Below are 13377 nucleotides of genomic sequence, written 5' to 3'. Positions count from 1 at the left end.
TGCTCCGTTGTACTTGCCTAGTGAGTACGTTCCAGCGGGTCGGCTCTTTTCCCTGACTCCGTATGCTCTATCCACCGCTCCCCATTATCGGGGGAAGTGGTTATGCTGGCGACTCTGATTTAGCTCCTACAGCCTGTTTTCCTCCACAGGGCGGCTTGTCGCTAATGTTCGAGTTCTTGGTCGCTGCAGTGGGACACCCCCCTCTGGTAGGTGTCCTGCCCTGGAGCTAGCTTGGCAGTTGCGCCTGTTCAGCGCCCAGGTAGGGTTCTTTCTACGGATAGTATCGGGCCTCTCCCTCCCTTTTTTTTTGCGTTGCGGGAGCAAGCGCTGGCTACCACTGTGGTAGCGGTATTATTTTCCCTATATGCTTGGGTTCTTACTGCACAGCCCCTCGCTAGGCGGTGGACTCTTTACCACCGGATCGGTGGCTTCTACGGGTGTTCCCTCCTCTACTGAGATTTGGGATTGGCATTGCAGTGTGACTTCCCTTGCCTGGCTTCCTTCTCGGGCAGAGTTCTTTTGGCACGGCCGCTTGATTTTTGCTACTTCTGTATAGCGTCGGTCTCTTACAGGGTAGGGGCTTAGACCTAGCCTATTGCTTCTCCTGTCTTCCCCATTTGGCTCATGGTTCATTGTCACCCCGTATGCCTTGGTAGTTCCTATGTTGCTACCTTCCCTCACCTGCGTTGCATGGGGTATTCGTCTGGTGCCTTTCCATTCCAGACACGATCTGGTCCCAACTGGTGGGCTGTGCCGCCCTCCACACTTTTCCTCCTACAGGGATTCTTCCATTGGTCCGGGTGTGCTAACGGTATCTGCACAAGGACTTCCGCCTTCTCTCCAGAGCCAGAGTCCCGGAAGCATCCGCCATGGAGGTCCTGGTTCTCCTTGGTGGGAGTTTTTTCCCCTCCTTCTCAGGGTTCTACGGAAGGTCCGGATGGAGGACATTCAGACATATCCTAGTCGCTCCGTAACTGACTCGTCGTGCGTGACACGCCGACCTCGTTCTCCTGGAGACGTCCATGGTCACTGCCACTCAGAGACGTCCTTCTTTCAAGAGGTTCAGTCTTATGTGACCTTTTCAATGATGGCGTGGCTATTGAGACCGCCGTTCTAACGTGGATTTTTTTTTTCCGACAGATATCTTCCTCACTATGATTCAGGACAGGAGTTCTGCATCGCCAGTATCTATTTTGGGACCTGCAGGTCCTTCTGAAGCTTCTATGAAACCAAGACGTCCCCCTCACTTTGGGGCTTTTCTCCCTCCCTTCTACTTTAAGGGTTGGACCTTTTGTTTAGCCCTTGTTTCCTTGATGGGTCAGGTGTTGGCGCTTCCGTCTTGGGCAGCCTTCCAGGTTCCCTGGTGCCGTGGGAATCTTCTTTCAAGGAGTGGCACATGTGGCTCCTCTGTCTCGTCTTTACAGCCTTGGGATCTGAATATGGTTTCCTTTCCTTCGCGCCCTACGGAAGGGAGTCACATTATGGACGTTGTCAGTGCTCTACTCATTATTAGCAGCCTCCAGTCCCTTTCCGTCCAGAGGGTCATCAACGGGGATTGGTGGCCCCCAAAGGGCGACTTCACGTTGGATTCGGTCTGGCAGTGCTACAGCTTACCGCACTCGGAGCAGGGCTCCACCCTTAGGTGTCATGGCTCACACCCCAAAAGTGATGGGAGTTTTCTCGAGTTAGGTAAAATCGCGCTTTGGCTGCAGAGTAATGTAAGGTGGATCCAATCCTCCTTGCACATGTTCGCAAGCGGTTGCCAGGTGCATACTTATGCATCGATGGTCGCTGCGTGGGCCGCGGGTCTGCAGGCGACAGTTCTTAGTTGACTGCACGGGCTTGCTTCATGGGTCTGTGGTTTTTTCCCTCCCTGTTGGACTGCTCTCAGATGTCCCATGGTCTCTGTGTCCCCCAATGAATATGTGCGAGAAAACGAGATTTTTGTATAACTTACCAGAAAAATCTTTCTCGCTCTTCATTGGGGGACACAGCACCCACCCAGTATTGTTGTTCGGCCACAGTTGTGGCTGCTGCTGGTTAGAACCTGGTTCGGTTCTTGGCATTGTTGCTGTTCCACATTGTTTTGTTGGTTTACTTGCTTCTCCTACTGCTTCTCACAAACTGAAGCTCTCTCTCCAGGCTGGAGGGGGTATAGCTGCCAGGGGAGGAGCTAACAGCTTTTACTAGTGTCAACGCCTCCTAGAGGACATAGCTATACCCATGGTCTGTGTCCCCCAATGAAGAGCGAGAAAGAAATTTTACTGGTAAGTTATACAAAAATCTTGTTTTTTGTATTTTATTGAATGCTGGAGATCACCATTCCTTTTTCCTAAACTACTAGTTGAGCCTGTGGCTGACTTTCTTCCTGCACTGTCTGTTGTGGCCGACTTTGAGATATCTGGACTTTCAATACATTATCAGTAATAACATATTTATTTTTAGGAGAACTCAACCCAGATAGCCAGTTGCACATTTCCCCTAACCTGGGACTTCTTCTCTTATATATTTGGGCCGCTCATCTCTCCTGACTGTTTTGACAGTGGAAAATAACAGGGACTGTTTACTGTCTGCTAACAAATGATAAGCTATAGGGGGACTCTCGGGGGGGAATATATTTTCTTCAGGTCAAGTTATAGAACAGGATCTGGTTGCAGTTGTTTGTCTGGAAGGTTTGGCAATTTGATATGTGCTGCAATATTTGTTCTCTGCTATAAAGGTTTAAACCTATAATATTGGGTGAAGCATGTAGAAAGAAATCCACCTTTAGACGTCTAAGGTGGAAGCAGCGTGTGAATCATTTAAAGCAATGGTTCACCTTTTTGTAAACTTTTATTTTTGTATTAATGAATTACCATCTTCACCATTTATTCTGCAGCACCGTCAGCTAGGTGTAGGACTTACACAATGCAGAATATTAAGAAAGTTGCTTAAAGGGGTTTTCTAGGACTTGCCTATTGACGACCTTACGATAGATCATCAGCATGGGATTGGCAAGGGTCCAACTCCTGCATTCCCATTATTCACTTGTTTGGAGGAGCTGCAATGCCGGAAGAACTACACATCTAAAACGCTGTTTAGTGAAGTGCCTGGTTATATCACACGGCCACTACACAGTGATGGAGCTGTGGTATTCTGGTGCCTGGTTCCAGCAAACAGCTGGTTGGTAGGGGGCCGGGAGTTGAACCCCCGGAAGTCTGATATCAATGACCTTTTCTAAGGTCCAGTTTTTCCAGGTCATCAGTAAGTAAGTCCTGCAAGACCACTTTAATTTCATGTTTAGGATGCAAATGTACAATAAAAAAGATTCAAGAGTCAAAGGGTGGAGTTTTTGCAATTTTGCAACATTAAAGCCACAATTCGGAAGTATAGGGCGTGATACATTCCTCCCAAAGTGCCCTTAGCTTTGAAATCTAATACGAGAGCCATAGAAGGCGACATAACATAAAGTGATGTATTTCAATTTCCATATTGTGCTGAATTGTACTGAAATTCTCTCTTTATGTCTGCAGATTCCTTATTTGATGCAACTGAAGCTCCTGCCTAATGTCACCTTTGCTGGTGTGGACACCCCCGAGGATATTACTGAGTCAACATATGGGGAGCTCTTTCAAGCCGGTGGTTTTGTGGTCTCAGATAAAAGTGTATTGGGGAATATAACACTGGGTTAGTGTTTGTTTAGGAGTTAAGGCTAGATATATACTATATATATATATATATATATATATATATATATATATATATATATATATATATATATACACTACTGACAAAAAGTTAGGGATATTTGGCTTTCGGGTAAAATTTATGGAAAACGTAAAAAGTTTACGATACAGTGATATTATATCATGAAAGTACGGCCTTTAATTAGAAGCATCCAATGGTGATTTCCTCATCTCATATAAGTTATTGAAACAAAAGCCAACACTAGTGGTGGGTATTCCCCACAAAAATGTCTCCATAACTTGCCTTGTGGCCTTAAGCATCAATTACAGCTTGACAACAACATCTCATGCTGTTTACAAGTTGACTTATTCTCTGGTGAGGCATGGCATCCCACTCTTGTTGAAGGACGGCCCTCAGGTCATTGAGGTTCTGGGGTACACAGGTACGAGCCTCTACACAGCGACTCAGCTGGGTTTTAAATGGGATTCAGGTCGGGAGAAAGTGCATGTCACTCCATTTGAGGTACCCCAGTCTCCAGCAGACGTTCACTAATGATGTGACCTCAATGAGCTGGCGCATTGTTGTCCATGAAGATGAAATTAGGCCTGTTTTGTTCATGCACAGGCACAATGACTGGAATAATGATGTTATTCAGATAGTATTGGCTTGTCACTGTACCATTCACAAAGTGTAGGGCAGTTCTGTATTGACTAGACACACCTGCCCACACTGTAACACCACCACCAAAGACTCGACTGGTGACAACAATGGCTGATGCATAGTGCTCTGCTTGACGTCTCCAACATCGTTGGCTGCCATCATTTCTGCTCAGCGTAAATCCATATTTGTCAGTGAACAGCACTGAGGCCCACTGGTCCCTTGTTCAGCGTAGATGCTCCCTGGCCCATGCAAAACAATGATGCCTGTGCCTGGTGGTGTGGTCAGGTACCCTTGCAGGTCATCTGGCTCACAGACCATGCTTATATAAACGGTTTCAAATGGTCACACTTGGGTGCCTGGAGTTGTGTGGTATTCATCATCCGGTTCTGCAGGACATTGTTCACAATGAAGCGTTCATTAATGTGGGATGTGGCCAAAGGACATCCACTTCTATGCGTTTCTGTGACTCTTCCAGTCTCTCTATATCTCTGTTGCAAACTTCTCGTGACACTCCCTGACATTCTAAGCTCAGTGGCTAATTCCTTCTGAGAACACCCTGCTTGAAGCCTCACAGTGGTGAGGTACTGTTGATCAATTATTAGGTGTCGTCTTGGTCTTATGATGTCAAAATGTGAACAGCATGATGAGGAGGACTGTTTAAATACCAATTCTAATTAAATCAGGACATTTATTGGGCAATTCGTGGATCAAACACCTTAAACATTGAACGGTTGGACATGTGCATTTGAAAGTTTAGAAAAGGTCACATTAAGTCCACCTGTAACGGTTAGAGGGCATTTTAGGTTCATCCTGATATTTCACCCACAAGCCAAATATCCCTAACTTTTTGTGAGTAGTGTATGTCTCTGTTGCACACAGAAGTATAGGTTGAACTGTTTTGATTGACTTTGAAGCTACTTTCACATCTGCGCTTCCGTTAGGATAATACAACTGGCTGCATCCGTTATGAAAGGATCCGGTTTTAAGGCTATTTTCACACTTACATTGTTCATTCCGTTATTGAGATCTGACAGAAGATCTCAATACCGGAATTAAATGGATCCGTTTTGATTTTGCACATCAGGATGCATCAGTTCCGTTAGGATCCGTCACTAAATACATTGAAAGTCAGTGGGTGATAGATTTGATATTATTTTTTTGGGCTCCCCCCCCCCCAAAAAAACTGATGTCATTATTGACTTACATTGTTTTCAGTGTCGGATTCGTTTTTTTTCCCGTTTTTATGACATAACATAAAACTGCAGCAGTTTTGTTTCCGGTCACAAAACGGAATGCTGCTGGAACGGAAGACATCCTGATGCATTTTCTTCCGGTATTGAGATCCTATAACGGTTGTGAAAGTAGCCTGAGTCTTTGTACTGCTGAGTTTTCTGTAACCTTATCCTATAGCATTAAAGAGGTTATCGTGCAAATTTAAAACCATTTTCTTACCCACATATTTGGAGGACTTTCTTCCCTTGCCGTGAGTAGGCAGCAGCTCATCAAGCAGCATCATCTCCCAGGATGCATTGCGATTAGCTGCGTAGAAAATAGTTCCTCACATATAGCTCCAGAGATACATATGGTATGCAATATGCCTGCAATTTCCTTCTCTGCTGTCCATAGAGAGATACAGTATTTAGCTGAATCTAGAAATAGTGATTAATGAAGACCGAGATGATTACACTAGTATTGAGAGAAGGAAGCTACTAATGACGTGGGTCCACCACTGAATGCAGGAGAAGGTGGACAAGAAGGATAAACAGCAGGGGGCGCTACCAGAGTGGAAAGTACATAAAATAAACTTATTGCAATAATACTTCATTTGCAACCTTTCTTTGAATACCTTTTAGGAAAGCTAAAGGAAGTTCTTGCCGTTTTGGAGAAGATGAACAGAAACGCTACTTGGAAGTGGCTAATTCATTACAGAGAGAATCGGAAGCTTAAAGATGATAAAAGGTTTTCTTTCTGTCTGTCACATTGTAGCATACTCCATATTCCACTGTTGTATGACATAAGGCATACACTTTAGAAACTTTGCCGTGCTATCACCCACCATAGGACAGCTGTAACTGACTAGTTTACTGTTGTATATGTGTGAATGGCCCCATACACTGATTGGGAGATAGAGGAGAGGTGAGCTTTCCGTGATCAGTGCTAGGTATAAAGGACGTGGAGAGTTTTACAGTACATGGGGACAGGAGAGGGTCAGTGCTCATCTATTCCTTCCTTGTACAATGTCCTCTGCACAGGGCACAGAGCATGGCTAGAAGACTATCCCATAGAAGTCACTGAGGTCCCCTCCTGACCTATGTGTCCATGGACCATGGGGCTGCCGTAAAGTAATTTTCTTAATGCTGTTAAGAAGAGCACAGGCAAGATGGCTGCCCCCATAATCATGTTCAGGAAATAGAATTTAAAAAATCTGAAATCTTAAAGTAAAAACAGATTAGAAAAAAATATATGCTCCTATCCGGGTATAACTGGCAGATAGTAACACATTTCCTTTAAAACCTGGGACAACTTTAGTGAAGAAATTCAACTAATAAAATATTTTACAAAAATCATTTAAATCCACACACACACACACACACTTTCCTCTACACATAGGAACAGCCTGTTAAGAACTTACACGTTCTTTGTTAGATGGGTTTTGGCTGCCAGAGGTCAGTATTCTGCTTGTCTATTTATTTCAGATTACTGGCACTTGGGAAACTAGGGTTTCAGTAATGAGCCTTTATCACCATCGCTAAAGAGGAACCAGAACTTCTCAGATGATGTGCAGATCCTGCTTATGTTTAGCTTTACATGGGGTTTTCACACTGACAACACTTATAGCCCATCTACAACATAGGGGATAAGTGTTTGACTGCTGGGACCCCCAGGGATCACTAGAACAGAGATCCCAGAGTCCCTATGTGAATGGAGCGGTAGTGCACACCCTAGACCCCTGCTACTTATGGGACTGCAGAGCACAGCGCCCAGTGCTATTTCTGACAAACTGATTGATAGAAGTGAATGGAACAGCGGTCACGCATGCACAGTACTGCTCTATTCTCAGAGGTTGCAGTTGCTGGACCCCCAGAGATCGGACACTGTGGGTCCATTCACACGTCCGTATGTGTTTTGCGGATTCGCAAAACATGGACAACAGCAATGTGCGTTCCGCATTTTGTGGACCGCACATTACCGGCACTCTCATAGAAAATGCCTTTATTTGTCCGCAAATGCGGACACGAATAGGACATGTTCTATTTTTTTTTGCGGAACGGAAGTGCGGATCCGCAAATGCGGATGCGGACAGCACATTCCGGCCCCATTGAAAATGAATGGGTCCACACCTGTTCCACAAAATTGCGGAACGGATGCGGACCCATTTTGCGGACGTGTGAATGGACCCTTAGCTTCTATGCTATCCTGTTGCCAGGGGATAAGTGTGATTAGTGGGCAAAACCCTTTAAGTCTGAAACGACTAATCTGGTTGTTGTACACTGTAGTTTGTGGTGCCATCATTGACTGTTGTCTGATGAGTGTTTTACTTCCCTCTTCTTCTTTTTAGGGCTGAACCTCTGTCTCGGACAAAGATGTCTCTGCTTAAATCTCACCAATATTTAAATATTATTGAAATGCTGCCTTATCACCAATGTGACTCCAGATCTAACGAGCCATCAGATGATCTTTCATGTCTCGTGAACCTCCAGTACCAACATATCCATTCTAGACTTGCTGTTTATTTGACAGGTATCCTTCCTCAGTTCTAGTGATGCCTCCACCCTTTATCAGCCTTGTCTGAACTGTTTCTTAGTGGAAGCACTAGGGTCTTGGGTGGAAATCTGGCAAGGGTAACGCCTACACAGAGATTGTTTCTTTCTTTTTTCTTCTGCGCCTGCATTTCCTGTGGGTACTTTACCCTTCCAATATCCACTTATACCGGCAGGTTAAAGGGGTATTCCATGTCAACCTTTTCTAAGCACATGAAGCCTCCAGATTGCCTAAGTCTGCTTGTGGAAAAGTAAATGAGCCTGTTCAGAAGCTCCATAGAGCTGCCTTCACGTGACGGCGGAATGACTGTACTTCGACCTCCCTCCCTCTCTGACCTCGTCCCATGACAGCTACTGTCCGGAGCTTGTGAACAGACTCTCTCATTTCGTTTTCCGTTCCGTCTCCATTCATTTGCTCTGGACAGCTGCCATTACGTGACACAAGCAGGCAGGAAGGGAGGGCCAGTGACCAAGCAGGCAGGTTAGAGTACAGTTAGAGGGATTTAATGGCATCTGTTACACAGGTGGCCATGGTGGCTGGAAGCTTTGGACACGTGATTTGTGACACAGCTTAGGGGAGCGTTACAAGTCTGAATACTACGTCAATGCTGCTGAGTGAGAAGGACCCAAGGAGTGTGGCATTGAACAGAGCCCCTTGGGTCCCATGCTCTAGGGGGAACTGTTTCCTCCTGTGTTGAGACCACAAGAACTACTGAACTTCCAGAGAAGGGGCCTAGAAGTCAGAGATTGCTTCAGATTGTTAATAAAATGTACATCTCTCTATTAGCTTGCATTTACCACATATTTTTTCTCTCACCGGAATACCCCTTTAATTTGAATAGGTGAAATTGACCCTAGTGTGTGTCTGAGATAGGAAAATTAGATGAAAGTTAGATTATACGTTTCAATGGGGATAGGGACTAATGTGAGTGATCTGTGTGCAGTGCTGTGGAATATGTTGGTGTGTTATAATCAAATGTAAAAATGCGTTTGTTTGTTTGTTTTTTCTATACAGGCGCGACTTCCGTGGTTACTGAGGAGTATGAGCAGAATGGCATCCTTGTGTATGATGTGGACACTTTCTTAAGAAAAATTCAAAAAGTGGATTCACAGTTCCAGGCTTCATATTGGTGAGGGGGCCTTGTACGTCTAGATTTCCACTGGAACCCTATTGATCATGAAAGCAGGTCTCCCGCGTCCATTGTATGAATGAAGAGGTGATGGAGCATGCGTGCTGCCACTCCATTCAAACTCGGGGACTGCTGGAGGTGGCTGAGCTCTCTACTCTGCAATCTCTGGAAATGATGAAGAGATGAATGGAGCGGCAGTGACGATTGGTGATCCGTTTCGTAAGGGGGGGGGTGCACAGAACCCACACATTTGTGTTCAGTTTGGTCCCAGCAGTCAGAACCGCAGTGATCTTAGTGGATAGGGGATAACCTGTTGTTAGTGGACCCCTTTGAACTCAGTTTGGACAGGTTAAAATGCAACCATAAACTGAGAGTTTATTTCAAAGGAAAATACGCATGTTGAATTTTTGAACGTATTGGACATGTCTGGGGTAGTAAATACATCCATTCTAATAGTTGAACATTGTTCATTAGTTGAAATAAGTACAGAACGTATTGAATGTTTTTCTGGGCTATTACTGATGGGCACAATTTTCCACTTGTCTGTCCCTTCAATGACCAGAGTCTCAATATTGAGAAATATTGGCATCCCGGTGGCACTGGGACCAAATCTTTTTAATCCCATAAAAGTCTTAGTGATCACTGAACTTTCAAAAGGTTTTGATCAGTGGAGGCTCAAGTGCTGAGACCCCCACGATTGCTAGATCAAGGAGAGAAGTGCTCACATGCTGAAGGAGACGTGCTCGATAGGAAAATCTATGGGCCTGTCTTGAGGGTGTGCGCTATGTGAGCGCTTTTCTCTCCTCGTTCTAGTGGTTGGTAAAAGTCTCCTCCTTTAAAATGTTGCTGTGTCATATCAAAAGTTTTTTTGAAAGTTCTGTGACACTTTTTAGGGACACTAAGAGGAAAATGAATGATAACAGTAAACTGGAGGTAAACCCACCCACACTGTTTTACTGTAGTGGATTTTCTGCAAGTTTCTGAAATAAATTCCAACACAAGGAAACTTCACTCTGATCTCTTCTATTTTTACCTAGTAGGTTAAAGGGTCGGCTGGGGTCTGACAGATCGGCTGGGGAGAGGCTGTGCGCTCCATGAGCATCGCAGTCTCTTCTTAGGCCATGTGACGTCACTGTACATCGGTAACTTGGCCTAGTTGCAGCTCAGCCCGATTAACGTGAATGAGACAGAGCTGCAATACCAAGCATTGCAATTTACTATGTACGTTGCTGTGCTTGGTGAGCGACCAGGAGCCCGCCACACTCACCAGAGCTCCAGTGAGCGCGGCGGCTCGCTAGAACAGCTGATCGGTGAGGGTGCCAGAACGTGGACCCCAGGTGATGTGATAATGAACACCTATTATCATTTCCTGGATAAGTCCTTTAAACTTATGCTAGCCTGTGGACACAGGGTAAGTGTCTGATCTAAAACCATTTCAATAATTTAATGCCCTCTTTGGTTCACTATTGATATTGTCAGTATTTCTATACTAAGCTTTGTTGTTGCGTAGCTTAGAAGCAGGTCCCACTGAGAGAACATGGCGAATGTCATGTACTGATCAGCGGCCAGATTTTTAACGGGCTCGCAGTTTCATGGGCGAAAAAAGGCAGTTTTTCCGCAAAATCAAGCAGCCGGACATGCACAATCTATTTGAAAACATTGACAAACGTATTCATACCTCAGCAAAGTATCATTCTGGTGTCAAAATCCAAATTTTGGTGTCATGATGACAACCCTATTCTGATTCATGGGGACCAACCACTGGGAAACAAAAATGGCTGATTCTCTATTATTTGGTTGCTTTACCTCCCACAAAAGAAATGAAATAAAAAGTGATCAAAAAGTCATACACTCCCCAAAATGGTATGATTGAAAAGTACAGATTGTTCCGCAAAAAATAAGCCCTCACACAGCTTTGGATTTTTCCCCCCGCTCATCACTACATTGTATGCAACCGTAAAGGGTGCTATTAGAAAGTGCAACTTGTCCCACAAAAAACAAGCCCTCTTATGGCTATGTGAATGAAAAAATTAAAAAAGTTATGGCTTTGGGCGAGCTGAGAGTAAAAAACTGAAAATCGCCTTGTCCTGAAAGGGATAATGCACTGTTCCCAGCAGATCTGCAGCAATGCATATATAGTGGCTAACCCCTTTAACATTGTAGCCAGTAGTGGGGGCAGGCTCCTGCTGTAGCCAGTCTTAGGCTAGGGCTACACGACGGCATGTGTTGCGCGACAATTTTTATAATAACAGTCTATGGTGTCGCACTGCAACATGTGACATGCTGCGACTGTGACACGACAGTAGCAAAAAACCTATCCAAGATGGATTTTTCTGCGACTGTCTCGTCGCAGTCGCAGCATGTCACAGTGCGGCACCATAGACTATCATTATAAAAATTGGCGCGCGACACATGTTTCAGTGTATTTGTGCCCTGTGTGATAAGTCGCACGACACGTCGTCGTGTAGCCCTAGCCTTATAGCCAGACACAAGATTGTGATGAGGAGGGAATTATTGGAGGAAATACTTTCAACTTTAACATCTTTTATTTTAATTTTAATTTTTTTTCTTCAGGCCATGATGCATCAGAAAATAAGCTCTGTGGAACATAGGACTTGATGAACTCTGTCTATAGAAGCAAATCCATCAGACAATCTGGTATTGGTTATAGCAGCGTAGTACATGCATGCACTTTGCAGTTAAAACCTAGTCTTACCTTTGCAGCTTTGTTTTTTTTCCCCCGCAAAATGCTTCTAATTATAATTCATACTAATATGCAGAAAGCTATAGAAGTATACGAAGATAAGACTGTTTTATATCTTTATCTGTATTGGATATACACAACCTCAGCACTATAGATGATTGAAAATCGAAAGCCATGTCCATGGTAGTTTTTGTTTTTTATCGATTTTCTTTTTCCTCTTTTTTTATTTTTTATTTTAAAAATAAATAAATTATTTACTTTTGCTATGATATCAAAATCCGTATGTTTTTGCAAAGTATTTATAAACCAAAATATTAATGTATATCTCAGTTTAAATGTCTATTTTTGTTCTTTTACGCTTTGTAAACGACTGTGCACAACAATAGGCTATGACATAGCTTGCAGACAAGCTAATAATGTAAATTAATGTATGTTACAAATCAATACTTGTACATTGAGCTGTATTAATGGAATATTTAGTTTTATTTTTCCTATTATCAGTGAGGGTGTAGTAGAGGGTGTGGTTTTGTAAATAAAGGTGTATAGGGCTGGGGGAGGACCCTTTCTTGATACTTTCTTTTTTTTCTATGGAAAATGTACAGTAAATGTAATAGATTACTTTATTGAGCTGTTGGAAAGAGTCTTTGTTAACAATTTTATAAATAAAGTGTGCTCCGTTCAATGTTTGTATTAAAGGCATATCCATAATTATACTTTTTTCCTGCTTTTTAACAGGTTTCAAGTCTGATATGTTTAGTTGGTGACAGACATTGTTCTGCATTTCCCATTCAGGATTAGTTGCAAGCGAGTATTTTATTGTAATGTAAATGAGGTCTAGTAACTTCCAGATTCTGTTTCATTTTGTAGAGAGTACATCCAAAATGGAGCCCAGGACTGGTGCGGCCCACTTGGGGAAGTTAAAGGGGTTCTCCAGGAATTAAGAAAATTAAAATACTTAAAGGGAACCTGTCACCAGTTTTATGGTGTCCTAACTAAGGGCAACATAAATAAGTGACTGATTCTCTTAGCACAATGCTGGGTCACTTTCTTTAATTGACCCAGTCAATCTGCCAACATCTTGTATTAAAAAGCTCCACCTGATAATGATGAGTCATGAATATTTATGTCTCCTGACTCTCCCCGCCCACCTGCTGCTGAATGACAGTTATTTTCCATATGAATCAGCAGCAGGTGGGCAGGGGAGTGGCTATAGCTCTGAATTAATATATATACGCTGGACTCAGTGATGTCACGCCATCAGACTCCAATCAGCTCATTAGCATGCGGCATCTTTGTGTGTATATTGTGAGGTAACCATCTGTCACACCAGTAAGTGAATACATCTAAGGTACTTTTTAGTAGTTAATGATCGTATATAATTAGTTAGATTATAATCAAATATCCACATGACAGGTTCCCTTTAAATACTACTTTATGCTAAATATATTCCCAAATA

General features: G+C 43.5%; 1 protein-coding gene across 1 annotated transcript in view; it reads left to right on the top strand.

Annotated features, from left to right (window-relative positions):
• The window catches only part of TASOR2 (transcription activation suppressor family member 2), a 98949-nt gene extending 86333 nt beyond the window's left edge, over positions 1–12616 (top strand). The window contains exons 20-24 of the mRNA XM_040414217.1: positions 3513–3666; positions 6180–6285; positions 7886–8067; positions 9103–9217; positions 11792–12616. Coding sequence (XP_040270151.1) covers positions 3513–3666; positions 6180–6285; positions 7886–8067; positions 9103–9217; positions 11792–11798 — 564 coding nt within the window. The 3' untranslated portion in view covers positions 11799–12616. The remainder of the gene's footprint in view (positions 1–3512; positions 3667–6179; positions 6286–7885; positions 8068–9102; positions 9218–11791) is intronic.
• The last annotated feature ends 761 nt before the right edge of the window (positions 12617–13377 follow it).

This window comes from Bufo bufo, chromosome 1 (assembly GCF_905171765.1).
Source record: "Bufo bufo chromosome 1, aBufBuf1.1, whole genome shotgun sequence".
NCBI classification, from domain to species: domain Eukaryota; kingdom Metazoa; phylum Chordata; class Amphibia; order Anura; family Bufonidae; genus Bufo; species Bufo bufo.
This window is presented reverse-complemented; position numbering and strand designations above follow the sequence as displayed.